Genomic DNA, 15,526 nt, shown 5'->3' on the forward strand with positions numbered 1-15,526 from the left:
AGGCAACCCATTCATAACAGAGAATATATACACAGTTAAAGAGACACAAAACCAAAACTCAAGAACCCTGAAAGGAGCTAAAATTCTCTATTTATGTGGGCAAGCTGACTTATTTTCTACAGTTTTGGATGGGAATGCTGGATATTGTAGTAGCAGAAGACAAAAGCATGGTAACTAATAGCACAAACTAAATCTCCTGCTAGCTGGGCAACCGTGGGCAAGTTACCTTTTGGGGTCTGTTTGTTCCCTGACGTATAGACTGGAAATAATACCACTTACTTTAAACGACTGCTATAAACCTCAGAAAATGCACATAAACTATACAGAGCACAATACCTGGCACTTGGTGGGCGATTATTACAGAAGTCAAGCAAGTACAGAAATCACTTTCTACTTTAAGGCAACATCTACTGGATGACCCCTTCCATCCCAGACCTTCTATAGCCACTAGAACTTCTTCTGAATGCTACTTAAGTCCATCTGTCCTAGCCTTTTCCATATTATGGCAGCCCACTTCACACTGTGCACATCATCTGTACCTCTGCTGGAACAGATGCCTCTACTGTAACCTGCAGCATTCCGGCCAGTCTGAACCCTAAGCCCACTGAACAAAGATGGGAATTCACTTTTAATACATGTTTTCAAGAGACAGTGACCACTGGTTTTAGCAGTGGAAAAGACTCCTTTAAGAGACCAACATCTACCATCTAAAGTAAGAGTTTTTCCTGGCAGATCATTTTACCAAGCACTTTACTAAAAGTAAGAATTCTCAGGTGTCAAAAGAACAATTTATCAAGTCACCTAACAGGAACCACTGATGCCTGTTTCCCATGATATCTTGTTAAATTAATTGTCTAAAACTTTTTCATCAATTACATTTACTAGGTTAAAACAAGCATGTACCTTCTATCTCCACCAAAGGTTCCTGAGTAAACTCCTGAAAGAATTTGTAGAAGAACTTACTGCAAGCAGCCAAAACAGCCTTGTGGGCCTTAAAATGGTGTCCTAGATAAAAAAAGAAAACAAAATCATACATAGTCACAAAAATCAAACACAAAACAACAAATTACAAAATTATATAAAGTAAAATAGATCTTTCTTCATAATATAATTATAAAACTATATAAATTACTGAACTCAAGTCAGAATATTCTTGGCAGCTCTCAACAAATTTTAATCTTAATTAGACAGGAAGTCCGATCTTTACCTCAAAGACATCATTAGGTCTGTTTTATAAAGGCCAGTTTACAAGACTTCAGGAGGTAAAGAGCCTCCTACCACTTAATTAAAGAGTGAAAGGCATATCCTATTCAGTTGAAAATGCTAAATATAAACACAACCCAAAAGGTTACACATCATTTGGAAAGAGAGAAGAAAAAGCCATAGAACAAACAGGAAGCTGGATATATTTGCTACGGGAAACATTTTTAAATGCCTAATATTTAGAAGCTCAATCTACAGCAGCCGTATAAGAAGAACAGCTTGCTTTGAGAGGCCTATTTTTACTAAATCGAAAAGATACCCAAGCTGGGTTTGCCTCCTAAGACTGGTAAAGACCCCATTTGATTTTGAGAGTTCCCAAAGTGGGTACCAGTGCTGCAAAGGAATCTCTCACATTCTCCCTCCCAGACCATCTGAGAAACCAGGAAGAATCAGCACTTCCCAAATGACTCCTGTGAGACACTCCTCAAAGCAGCTTATCAACAGACGGCTGTTAACCAAACATTTAGAGACATCCTCCCCACCCCCACACCATCATCTTGCACTCAAGTGTGCAATGGGAAAACTCAAAAGGCTGCAAGAAGTTAAAATGCGATGCTTATGCTGAAAGCGTGACTGGCCAACCAGCCTCCCACAGCATGGTCTATGTGAGTGAACAGTGACAAGCGCCCTCGGGTCCCAGCGCACACCCTCCTCAGGCTTCTGATGGGGAGTCCACAGAGGGCGGGTAAAAAAGGCAGGTGGAGGCAGGGGAGGTAAGAATCGAAGCCACAAATTCGCTCCTCTGCCCACCACCCTACCCACCGTCGACAATAAGAGTGATGTCAGTAAACCGGTCCTGCTCTCTCTGTTCATTCAATCGGTCCAGGATCATTTTATGATGTTCGGGGAACTCCTGAAGGCATTCCATCGTCTCTTCGGCCTCCATGGCCGTCGGGTTGCTCTACAAAAGAGGAGCATGATAATGTACACCCATGAGCTCGGGCTGAAGAACAAAACCCCGAAAAGAGAAAACAACAAAAACCAAAACCCCAGCAACGTGAACAGAAGGGGGAGGGTGAGGCGAGAGGAGAGGAAGGCGAGGGAAGAAAGAAAGGCGAGCCGGGGGCCGCCGCGCGTTGGGGGCCGGAGCCGCGGCCGCGGGACTCCGAGCCTGACCTAATTGGAGTCGGGAGACGCGAGCTGGAGCGGGGTGGGCACAGCGCCGGAGGCTCCGGGCGCCGGGGCGCGCAAGCCCAGCAGGGGAGGGGACCCGACAGCCGCAGCGGCTCTCTAACGGCCCGCCAAGCCCTCTGCCCGGCCCTGGCTCCCGCCGCCCCGGGACCCGGTCCGGCCCGCGGCCCACAACGACTCCCGGGTCGAGTCGCCTCTCCCTCCCCCGCCCCCCCTCTTCTCCCCCGCCCCAACCGGGCCGGCACTCACTCAGGGAAGGAGGAGCGGCCCGGGCCTGCGCGTCACTTACGTCGACGTCCTGCGTCACCGCGTCAGGCTCCGGCTGACGCAGAGGCCTACCCAGCGCAGACTGGAGGAGCCGGGCCCCGCCTCCCACTAGTGGCGGGGCGGAGCCAACCCAAGGGATTTGGCGCTCAGCGAGGGCGAGGCCGCGCGCCGGGAGGAAATCAGGCTGTGGAGGGACTGGGCCGGTTCAGGGCCTGGCTGTGCTGGGGGCGGGGATCCTAAGTCACCGCTCTTCCACCTTCCTCTCGCCCCGCCTGACTCCAGGTGTGAGCACTTCCGACCCTGCCCTCAGAATAAACTCGCAGCCTGTTCCTGCTCTGCTTTTATTCCGGGGCTCCTCCGGCTCCGCCCCGCCCCGCCCCCTTCCCTCCCTAGCCCTCGGTCGGCCCGCCTTACCTAGCTCGTGATCCTCCCTCTCTCCTCTCCGTCCCTCAAAGCCTTTCCTTCCTTGCTGTCCCCTGCCAGGGCGTAACTCGCCCCACACCTTTCCCTACCCCTAAACTGCGCCTCGCTCTCCATTTCCTCGCGAGTGCCCGGGCGCTCCCTCTGCTCGGGTCCGGCCTGCACACCTGCGCTCGCTCCGAGACCCAGGCGGCCGCGGCGCGGGCTGCGGAGGCCACGGGCGCGAGCACGTTCCGGCCGCCTGGGATCTTCCTCCCGGGTGCCCGCCCTCTCCGTGCTCGGCGAGGGGCACGTGTTCGCCAGGCTCAGGACCTGGATCTGCTCTGATTATTTACACATGATGCTATTACAGTACTACAGCTCTCCACTCCCAGCCTTCAGCGCTTGAGGAGGCCGGTGACCCATAATCAGCCTCACGTGACTGGGTCATTTATTCGTTCATCCGAAAAAATGATTTTTGATGATAAGGCGATGGTCGAGATTAACTTATTCTTTCATCTCCAAAGAAAACGAGTGGGAAGGGAAGGATTCAAATAGCTATATGCAAGGGTGAATGTGATTATTTCAACAGACATTTATTGAGAGCCACCGCTGTGCTAGGTACTGTTTAAGAGACTGGGAAGTCCAGTGGTGATCAAGGCATTTGTCGTTTCTACCTTATGAATCTTAGTCTGATAGAGTAGTTAGACATTTTGAACAGGTAATTGACTGGGTGCTGACTGCGGAGTGTTATGAGATGTGAAGAACAAGGTAATGCGTGGGTTAAGGAAAGCTGGTGACCTATAAAAAGCAATTATGAAGTCTGAGTGTTCTTAGCCAAGGGTACAGCACATGCAGAGGCACCAAGATAATAGCATTCCTGGAACTAAAAGAATGTTTCTGGGACAGACCCACGGGGCCTTGAAAACAGTGTTAAAGATGTTAGATTTTCTTATAATTGCAAAGGGAAGCCTTGAAGGTTGAGCAGGATGTGACATGTAAGATTTACTTCTTATAGACATAATTCTAGCCCTGGTATGGAGAATGGATTAAATGGGAGAAGATGCAAGGAGTAGACACCAGTTGGGAGACGGTTAGTAATCTAAATGAAACCATGGTGGTAAGTGGGATTAGAGAACCGGATGGACTCTACAGATAGAATCAACATTGACTGGAAATCATGTCATAGGTACTAAATAAATAATGTTGGATGTATTCATGACAAGAGAGAAGAACACTCAAGGATGGCTCCTAGATTTCCAGCCTGAGCTGGTGGATTGTTGGTACTGTTTACCAAAATAGGGAATACAACTGGAGGAACTGGTTGGGGAGAGAGGATGGGGAGGGCAGGGGTAATTTTAAGGAGACAACTAAATGGAAATGATGTTAACAAGGCACTTTATATATGGATCTGTACAGAGCTTAGGGGAGAAAACTAACCTTAGAGCTTTGGGAATTTTTAGCATAAAGTGGATATTGAAACCATGGAAATAGGTGAGATTATTTAAGGACAAACTGCAGGGATGATAGACTAGCAGTTTGTAGGTTGAATTGACTGTTGGTGTTTTAATATTATCATCATCACTATTATTCACACAGTATTTTTTAAGATGAAGAAATCGCACATAGAAATAGGTTTTTTGGAAATTCCAGTATATAAGGGTACTTTTCTGTGCAACAGCAATTGGATTAAGCCAAATGGAGACTGCCGTCTCTATATGAGATTTGAGCTATTCAGTTCAGCACAGCCGCAATCACTCTCAAATGTCTTAGACTCAGCTTGCATCTTTCATTTTTACTTGCTTTGTTCCTAAAGCATTTAAGTTTGGACTCTTGGTCTATAGAGTCAGAATGGAAGAAGGTGTAGGACTTTATCCCTGAGAAGTATCAATGTTTATGGGTTGAGTAGGAAAGGAAGAACCTGCAAGGACAGTATGGCAGCTCGAGAAAGGAGGAAAAAAGAGAAGTATGACATCAAGGAGGTCAGTGTTCCAAAAGAGAGGGTGTGCTCAGCAATGCCAAATGCTGCCAAATGGGCAAGCTAAGCAAAGATTAGGAATTGTCCATTAGATTTAGCATCATAGATGTCTATAGTAGAAGACCTTAGCAAGAACAGTTTTAGTTAAGTTCTGTGGGAGGTGTGTGTGTCGGGGTGAGAAGTCCATATCCAAGTAGGTTTAGGAGTAATTAGGAAAAGAAATTGAGATGACAATGATAGAACGCTCATTAAAAATGAGAGAGGAGAGAAAGGAGTACCTGTAGAGGGTGATGGGTCAAGCCAGTTTTGGTTTTTGTGTTTTAGGATGGGAGAGACTTAAGCTATTTAAATGCTGATGAGGAAGGATCCATCAGAGGAAGAAGATAAAAATACAGCAGGAAAAGGGGTTAATTGTGCAAGAGAAGAAGAGACTGGAGAAAATGAAGTTGAGAGGATAGGTGAATGAATCAGCCTTAGGACAAAGGACATCTCTACTATTATCACTGAAAGAATTAATGGATTAGATGCTCTTAGGAGTATAGATTTACTTTCAAGAAGTTGAGAAAATTCTTATCTAACTGAAAAGTTCTGTTTTCTCCATTAAATAAGGGACGAGGTTATCTACTAAAAGCCAAGATTAGGAGAAGGGTGTATGTGTGTTGGGGAGGAGAAGTTTGAGACTAGAAGATGTATTAGTTATTTAAGGATGTATAAGAAAGTGCCCCAAAATGTAGTGGCTTACAACAATATTATTATTTCACAGTTCCCATGGGTCAGGGTGTGGGACCTGAGTTTTCACCATCTCTCACAAGGTTCCAATCAAGATATCAGCTGAGGCTACTATCATCTCAAGACTTAGCTGGGGAAGGATCTGCTTCCAAGGTCACTTAAGTGGTTGTTGACAGAATTCAGTTCTTCCTGGGCTACTAGACTGAAGACTTCAGTTCTTTGCAAAGCCTTCCTCCATTTGGGGCTCACCATAGTGACTGACAGCTGGATTCCATCAGACAAGAGACAGTAAGCAAGACAGAAGCCAAGTCCTTTTGTAACCTAATCTCAGAAGTGACATTCCATCACTTTTGCTGTATCCTATTTGTTAGAAGCAAGTCGCCAGGTACAGCTCACAAAGGAAGTAATTACACAATGGCACAAATACTAGGAGGCATGATCATTGGGAGCAATCTTAGAAACTGCCTACCACAGAATGGAATGGAAAAGATTTGAAATAGATCTTGAATGTAGTAATATCACAGTAGCATCAACAGGATCTGGTAGAAGTGGGTAACCAGGAATTTATACGATAGCAGGTCTGCTGGGCATTGTGATTTCCTCCCGAAGCATTCATTAATCAGGTACCTACAAGGATAGGTGATGTAAGGATGAAGTTAGTGTTAAAACACAGTTCTCTGTGGTGCAGATTTTGTGTCAGTTAATTATAACCAGGTTTATAGATGTTCTCTGGAGTTAAAATGGCTTCTTCAAACTTAAGGCGAATTGACAAATAGTTCCAGCTGCCTTAGTGGTGTCCCTTTATATGTGTCAAGGCCACATTGGAAAGGAGATAGAATGGTGGTTAAGAGTTTGGTTTGAAAGATAGCCTGGGTTGAAGTCTTGGTTCAAGTTAATAGCTGGGTGACTTTGGGTAAGTTAACTTCATTAAACTTCCGTCTCTTCACCTTTAAAATACGTTGTCGTGTGGGGCCGGCCCAGTGGCGGCATAGTAGTTAAATTCCCGGGCGCAGACCTGCACACCACTCATCAAGCCATGCTGTGGCCACGTCCCACATACAAAATAGAGTAAGACTGGCACAAATGTTAGCTCAGTGACAATCTTCCTCAAACAAAAAGAGGAGGATTGGCAACAGATGTTAGCTCAAGGCCAATCTTCCTCACCACCACCACCAAAAAATGTAGAAAGCAAATCAGATAATACATGAGAAGCACTCTGATTAATACCTGGTGTGTAGCGAGCTTTCAGTAAATGGTCTTCATTGTCATGCTCCGGTATAAGGTTTATATTCTATCTCCTATCTGCTATAATTTTTGAAAAGATATTTATGGGTCAACAAATGAGGTTTTCTTTGGGACTGCCCAAAGGAACTGAAAATTCAGGATGTCGCCAATGAACCTACAGATACAGCAAGCTGAAAAAAGGATTATGACAAGTCTAGAGTTTTTGGAGGGGGACACTATCTTACATATGCCACAAATAAGACACTGACTAAAATATTAGGGTTATTTCCTCCTTTTCTTCCTTCAGGCAACATCCTAGTTCAGGACTGTAGTGTGTACTTGAGGATGGTTACTTAGTTGCTTCCCAGCTTGTAGATGGTGACCTTTACGCATAGAGTAGTCAAACTCGAATGCTGGCTTGGAAACTCCAAATTAGGGAGGGTACTCAATATTCTTGTAGAGCTGGGGAAGAAGGCAGGACAGTGGCCAGGTAGGAAAAATCACAGAAGATAGCTGGCTAAGCAGGGAATGACACACCAGGACCAGAAGTTCTTCTTTTCAGCGTCATTGTCCCAAATGGCTGCCAAATCTTGAGTGTTCAAGTTCAACTCTGGTCCCATCTTGATATAACAACAATATGAAATATAATAACATCCAGGTGGGGAAATGATTACTTTTCTCCTGGAAGTTGGTGAAACTCTGGAATGTTGTGATTGTCAAAGGGTCCTTAAGATCCAAGGCTGCTGCTTTAATTTTTAAATTTTTATTGCCAACATGGAACTCACTGGACCCTCCTTGGTTTCTCTGTGGATCTTCCTCTTTTCCTTGATCTCTTAAGATTGGAGTGCCCCAGTCTATTACTTTTAATGTCACTCTAATATATTTGGGATTAAATCTATATTAACATTTGTTTTCTATTCATCTTACTGTTCTGTGTTACTTCTCTCTCCTTTCTGGCTTTATTTTGGATTTTTAAAAAATTATTATTCCAGCCTCTATGATGACTTCCAAAGAGGGCTGAAACTAGGATGAGGTGACTTGCCTTGGGTGCCAAATTTAAGAGGGGGTCAAAACTCAGAAATCAAGATAAAAAATTTTTTTGTTTTTGAGGAAGATTAGCCCTGAGCTAACATCTGCTGCCAATCCTCCTCTTTTTGCTGAGAAAGACTGGCCCTGAGCTAACATCCCTGCCCGTTTTCCTCTAGTTTATATGTGGGACACCCACCACAGCATGGCTTGAGAAGCAGTGCCACGTCCGCACCTGGGATCCAAACCAGCAAAGCCCGGGCCGTCGAAGTGGAACGTGCAAACTTAACCACTGCACCACCAGGCTGGCCCCAAGATAAATAGTATTTTTATACAATGTTTTTTAAAAAGTAAAATGAATACAAGACTTCTACTTCCAGGAACACGGAGTAGATGTACTTTTCCCTATTTCTTCCACTAAGCACTAAAACCCTGCACTATAACCCCTGGACATTATATAAAAACCAAACATAAGAAGACTCTGAAAGATAGAGAGAAAAATCAGACTGACCAGGGAGCTCAGAACCTGAGGAACAATACAGTAGTAAGTTCCATGGGTTTTTTTTCACCCCTATATATCTCAGTCTTAAAGCCAAAGAAGCCAGCAAGTCAGAGATGCCAATAAGCACAGGCAACAACAATTTAAAAAAGCCCAACAAAGGCTGTCCTCTATAGTCCAAGGGCCAGTAAAGGGGCAGCCTAGCAAGACACAATACTCTTGGACAAAAGCTGCTCTACAGAGGCAAACACCACAGAAAAAGACATGGCCTCATCCCCATCCATGTCAGCAAAGCTGAGTGAGGAGCCTAAACTTCTGTCCTCTCCAGGCTCTAATAAGCCATCCCAATTCCCCCCCTCTTTCCTGGGATTGTGTCAGAGAAAGCCAAGTAGGAGCCCAGACTTTCACCCACACCCAGCAGCAACAAGATTCCCCTCTATGTCATCCTGGGGAGATGTTAGAGGAAGCTAGTGGAGAGTCAGGACTTTCACCATTATCCAGCAGGAACGAGGCCACCGCCACTGCAGTGTCAGTGCAGACCATGTGGGGAGCCAGAACACCTGTTCCTGCCTGGTAATAACAAGGATCAACTTCCTCCTTGGGTGTCAGTGGAGGCCAGGTGGGGAACCTGGACTTCTACCTCCCTCTAGCAGTAATGAGGTGGTGCTCCCCCTTTCCTCTGCAGTCTCATAAAAAAAAGTTAAAACAAAGTTTAAATAAAATTGAGAGTCTCATAAGGTGAAATATCAAAGTTTCATTAAAAATATCATTCATCCTAAAAAAAAAAAATCACTCATCATACCAAGCAAGAACCAAGAAGATTTAAAACTATTTTCAATCAATGGATGCCAACACCAAGATGACAGAGATATTAGAATTAGTAGACAAACATTATCAGACATAAGAAAAATGCTTCAAGGAGTAATTATGAATACTTGAAACAAATAAAAAAATACAAAGCCTCAGCAAAGTAATAGAAGATATAAACAAGAACCAAATGGAAATTTGAGAACTAAAATACTCAGTAACTGAAATAAAAAGCTCTATGGATGAACTCAACAAAAGAATGGAGGGTACAGAGGAAAGAATTAGTGAACTGGAAAATACAAGAATCAAAATAACCCAATTTAAAAAAACAGAGAGAAAATAGACTGGAAAAAAATGAACAGAGCCTCAGGAATCTGTGAGACTATAAGAAAAGATTTAACATTCATGTCATCAGGACCCAAAAGGAAAAAAGAAGAGTGAGGATGAAAAGTACTTGAACAAATAATGGCTGCAAACTTCCCAAATTTGGTAAGAGACATAAACCTGTGGATTCAAGATGCTGAGCAAACAACAAACAGGATAAGCCAAAAGAAATCAAAATGAAGATACATCATAATTAAACTTATGAAAACTAAAGACAAAGAAAAATAATTGAAAGAAGTCATAAAAAAATCAAAACCTTACCTATAGGGGAAGAACAATTCAAGTAACAGCAAATTTCTCATCAGAAACCATGAAGGTCAGAAAGAAGTGGCACAATATGTTTTATATTTATTCTGCTCCATTCTTTATATCCTTTTGAGATTTCAAATACCTGTATATTAGACTTTCCAGCTGTCTTTTCTCTATATTTTCCATCTCTTGCCTTTCTCCTTGCTTTCTTATGGACATTTTCTTCTGATCATTCTTCTAGTTCATTAATTCTCTCTTCAGTTGAGTCTAATCTTCTGTTAAACTCATTTATTGAATTCTTAATTTGGCTCCCACATATTTTAGTTCATTTTGCCTCTTTGTTATAATTTCTAATTCTCTAGTGAGTTTCTGAATCTTGTCTTTAATATTCTTGTACATATTAAGAGTGCTATTCTGTGTCTCATTATCTGGAGACTCTTCGGTGTTTTGTTTTGGTTTTTTTTTTTTTTTTTTTTGCTTCTCTTGGTTTTTCATCATGTTGTTTTATTTCCTTATTTGTTTAATTATTTTTTTATTGACTGCTGGATATTATGTGTGAAAAATTTTAGAAATAATTTGAGGCCTAGGATGATTTTTTTCTCCCTCCATAAAGCGTTTATTTTTTGCCTTGGGCAGGCAGCTAGGCACTTCGGTAATTGAGATAAACTTATACAACTTCAGAAATAGAAATGATTCAAAGATTGACTTCTTTCCCTTTGAGGACCAATTTGCTTCCAGATCTCCTTTTTTCCTGGGGTATAGTTTCTTAATCCATATCCAAGGCCTCCTCTTTGTTAAGATTGTTTGGATTTATTCTTCTTGTTCATTTCTGGGATGTTACCGCCAAAGACTCTTTAAACATTCCATAATTGTCTGAACTGGTAACCAATATTTTGTCCTTACTTGGGCCAGACAGAGTTAAAGGAGAAGCAGTACCCATGCCCAGGCTAGCTTGATAGTGACAGTAATAAATAAGAGTTTCACAAGGCTAGGTGAAAACCACAGAGACATAGTGAGGGCACATAGGCTTAATGTGAGGCTCCCTCTCACCACCAGGAAGTACCCTCTTTTGTGTAAAATTTAGAGCCCAGAGCCTTATTGCTATTGATAAAGATACATTCTCCTGAACTTGTAAGCTCCTATTGTTTTCTCTGAGGACCAGGCAAACAAAGTCCTGCAGTTGATGTCGGTTGAAAAAAATAATGTTATGCTGGGTGTAGACAGAGACATTGGGGATTGGGTTGTTTGAACAGTGTGTTTATAACCTGTGGTAGGGCAGAGATCTAGGGTAGTTTTAGTGCAGACCCTTAATCTGAATAGACTTCCAAACAAATAATTTGTCTTTTCCTGAAATAGAGATGACTCAAAATCTCACCTCATAAAATGACATTTGTTAGAAGGAAAGAGGCAAAGTGACTGTTGTGATACATTTTGAAATTTTATTGAAATAAAATGATGGCAATGGCAGAATGGGACATTGAATTAATGGAAAAATAAAGAGTAGATGGATAATAAAATTCAGCATTTTCCCCCTCAGCACTAAGCACTGCAATTTATTACCTGTTTCTGGCCAAATCGTTGTTGTTGTCATATTGGTTTGTCTGGAAAGACTCATGCAGAGGGCTTAAGAAAGTTTCCAGTGGACACAATACTGAAATGGTCTGTTAATGTGTCTCTTTCTCCCCTAGACTGGAAGTTTCTTGAGGATTGTGACTATGTTTTGTCTGTGGTCTCTCAGAGGTCAACAGCAAGTGGCCACTTTCACTTTTGGCGGTTTCTGGTATACTTAAAAATCGAGAAATCCCAAAACAAGTTTCCAAAAATTGTGGCCTAAATATTCTATTTAACAAATTTCTGCTTTTTCACAAATTAAAGTACAATATAGTTATGCTTTTCAAAAGATAAATGACAGGATTTTTAAAAAAAAGATATTAATTCAGGGGCAAAAATTTAAGGCTGTAGAATTACTGTCTTTCATTCCTGTCACTGTAGCTTTGTATGTGAGGCCTTTCGGGTGTATGAAGCCTTGATTCAGATGGGCCTCCTGCCTCCTCTGGGCTCAGTTCTTACATTGGCCCTGGTCTTATTCATCTTTCTACCGTGAACCTAGCACAGTGGTTGGTTCATAGAGGACATTCAACAAATGTTTGTTGACATTTGTTTTTAAACTAAACTCTTTTAAAGATTTTATTTTATTCCTTTTTCTCCCCAAAGCCCCCCGGTACATAGTTGTATATTCTTAGTTGTGGGTCCTTCTAGTTGTGGCATGTGGGATGCTGCCTCAGCGTGGCGTGATGAGCAGTTCCATGTCCATGCCCAGGATCCGAACTGGCAAAACCCTGGGCTACCACGGTGGAGCGTGCGAACTTAACCACTCGGCCACGGGGCCGGCCCCTACACTAAGCTCTTTTAAGAACGATTCATTTGACTTCTGAAAATCAAGATACAAGAATATAAGTTTTCTATTCCATTGCTAGGACTCCTAAAATTCAATTCTACACATACTTTTGAGACTTTTCAGTGCTCTTACTAAACTTCTAGTGCATTATTTTCCTTCATGCATTCACTAGCATGATTCACAATTCTTATATTGAAAAATCAAAGCTAAATTCAAGGAATGTATTGTGAGTAGAGGGGGAGAGGAGGAAGCAAACACAGAAAATCTATTCCTCAACTTCTGACTCCATAAACCCATTTTATTAGGGATAAACCCAAGGACTGATTCAATCAGCGAACTCTAGAGCCATCTTAGGGGCATGCTAGAGTAGATGAAAACTCTGGAATGCCCTAGAAACATCCCAGTCATTCCAGGCTCCCCCAAACTGGGAAGTCCAAGTCTGGGAGTTCCTTGGAACTCACTGGGACCCTGGAACTCAGCTTCCATCCTGTTCTTAGTCCACACACTCTAGCTGGGTGATCTCACCCTTGGTCTTGCTTGATATGCAATCCAGACCTATATCTCCAGCTTAGACATTGATGTTCAGCTCCAGGCTGGTGGCTCTGTTGGGATGCCCCTTGGGTACCTCAAAACCACATCTTCTGTACATCAAATTTACTCCTTTTACTGAAATTATATTCTTGGTTATTGATACCTAGATCTACCCCTTAGTAGAACAAGTCATACCTGAGAAGCATTCCTTTTCTCTTTCTCTCCCACTTTTCTCTCTCTCACACACACATACACCTAATCAATATATTACCAATTCCTATTGATTTTAAACTCCTAACAACTCTCAGTGTTTGACTAACAATGTTTCTGGAAAGCTGTTTGGCAATTTTTATGAAGAGGGTTTGACAACTTTGTATCCTTTCACAAATTGTATCGCATTTTATAAATTAAGAGCACAATAAAATCCCCAATTTTTAAACGATATAGATGTGTCAGTATAGGCACAGCAAAAGGTAAACAAAACAATGCAACAAAATGTTAACATTGACTCTTTTTTGACGGTGGAGTGGTAGAATGTTTTCCTTTTCTTCCTTACAAGGTTCAGTATTTTCTACATGTTTTGCAGGCATCTGCTATCAATAAATGTGAGTTCCATGAAGACAGACACATTTTTTCGTTCCCTATGTATTTGAAGTGCCCAGAACAATGCCTACATAGAGTAGGCGTTTAGTAAATATTTGTTGAATGAATGAATCTTTATAACGTAAAAAATAATATGAAGAGGAACAAATGTATTAAAATTGCATTTCTTCCTATTCCTGGATTGTGTCCTATTTTAATATAATCTTCATCTCTTCCTTAGGCCACTTATGGCTAAAATGGTGAGCAGTGGCCATGCCTGCAGAAGTTCTCCCTGGCTCTTGATTTTTTTCTGCCCAACCTTACAAAGGTTTGTCCTCTAATCTTTCCTTTCACCTTCCCCAGCAGACATTGCTAGGCAGACTGGCACAAAATGAGTTTTCATAGAAGTGACGTCAGCACGATGGTGGAATAAGACGTGCCTGGTTTTTGTCTGCCTTCTCAACAACATTAATTCGGCATCAATCCACAGACAAAAGTGCCTTTGCGGGAGCTGTGGGATCCAGCATCATAAGCCAAGGTCCTGGGGAGAAGTCTTGCCCACATGTGCATCAGGTAATAGGCATACGGACCTCCGTCCTGGCTGTGGACCCTGCAGTGGCCCATGAACCAGCTCCAGCCCCTCTCTGCTGTGGTCTGGGAGCGCCTGGAAAACACTGTATTAGACAATCACCAACGGACAAAAAGAGCCTTTATGGAAGTCCAGGTTTCCAGAAGAGAAGTTCTAGCACACCTTTGGAGCAAAAAAATAGGAGTTTGGGTGTGTCAGAGAAGGTAAAAACAACTTGACTTTACCTGCATCACCCCTCCCCCAAGGCAGCACCGCTTAGCGACGAGAGAGAGATTCACCGTCGATGATTTCTCTATTTCTCTTTTGCGGGAGTGTTGGCGGGCGGAGGTTGTTGTTGGGCGTAGCGTGGGGAGTGAGAGAGCAAGCACCACTTTCCCAGGTGTGCGAGATCCTGACAAAGACGCACCCTTCCGGCTGCGGCAGCAAGAGCGAGTTTTGGCAGATGGCTAGTGAGCATGCGCAGAAAGCTAGCCCAAATCTGCGAGCCAGAGAGAAACCACAAACTTGAGCTTTAGCGCCACCTTTGGGAAAACAAAAGAGAGGCTGTTAGCACTAGGCCAGGTTTGCTGCAGGATGCAGAGACGGCATGCATTCAAGTTTAAGAATTCTGCCACAAGAGGGAGCAAGAAGCACGGAGCAGGTGTACCCACAGACGGTCTGACGTAGCCTCAGGATCTCTACCACAACTGGCAGAAGACATGTCTCTCCCAAGGGCAGTTAGTAAAGCCTGGTGGAGGTAACTGCTATTTCAAATAAGAAGACAGCAATGCGAAGCTTCAAGGAACATGAAAAAGCAAGGAGTAATGTGAAAACATATAAAAATATACAAAGCACTGGTAAAGGTAAGTATATAGTCAAATTCAGCATACTCTAATATTGTAACATGGTGGTGTGTTAACCAAGTAACTCTAGTATAAAGGTTAAAAGACAAGAGTATTAAGAGTAACTATAACTACTATGATTTTTTAGTGAATACAAAGTATGAAAAGAGGTAAATTATGCCATCAAAAACATAAAAGGGGGAAGTAAAAGGGTAGTTTTTGTATGTGATCAAAGTTAAGTTGTTATTGACATAAAATACCATTATATCTGTAAGATGGTTTATGTAAGCCTCATGGTAACCACAAAGCAAAAACCTACATAGATTCACAAAAGACAAAGAGAAGCATACCACTACAGAATCAAAGCATACCACTACAGAAAATCATCAACTCACAAAGGAAGGCAGCAAGAGAGGAAGAAAGGAACAAGGGAACTACAAAACAGCTAGAAAATAGCTAATAATATTGCATTACTAAGTCCTTACCTATCAATAGTTGCTCTATAGGTAAATGGATGAAATTCGCTAATCAAAAGGCATAGAGTGGTTGGATGGATAAAAAAGCAAGAACCAACTATGTGCTGCCTACAATAGACTTACTTCAGTTTTAAGGATACACATAAACTTAAGTGAAGGATGGAAAAAGATAT

General features: G+C 42.5%; 1 protein-coding gene across 20 annotated transcripts in view; it reads right to left on the minus strand.

Moving 5' to 3' along the window:
- The window catches only part of ZNF131 (zinc finger protein 131), a 41,541-nt gene extending 27,074 nt beyond the window's left edge, over positions 1 to 14,467 (minus strand). For 2 of the 20 annotated variants that reach the window (XM_023625694.2, XM_023625689.2), the window contains exons 1-3: positions 2,380 to 2,624; positions 2,026 to 2,164; positions 904 to 1,005 (exon numbers count right to left, since the gene is read on the minus strand). In XM_023625694.2, coding sequence (XP_023481462.1) covers positions 904 to 1,005; positions 2,026 to 2,149 — 226 coding nt within the window. In that variant the 5' untranslated portion in view covers positions 2,150 to 2,164; positions 2,380 to 2,624. The other 18 variants (XM_070246315.1, XM_070246302.1, XM_070246303.1 and 15 more) reach the window with 18 other exon arrangements.
- Between the last annotated feature and the right edge of the window lie 1,059 nt (positions 14,468 to 15,526).

Source organism: Equus caballus, chromosome 21 (assembly GCF_041296265.1).
Source record: "Equus caballus isolate H_3958 breed thoroughbred chromosome 21, TB-T2T, whole genome shotgun sequence".
Taxonomy (NCBI): Eukaryota; Metazoa; Chordata; class Mammalia; order Perissodactyla; family Equidae; genus Equus; species Equus caballus.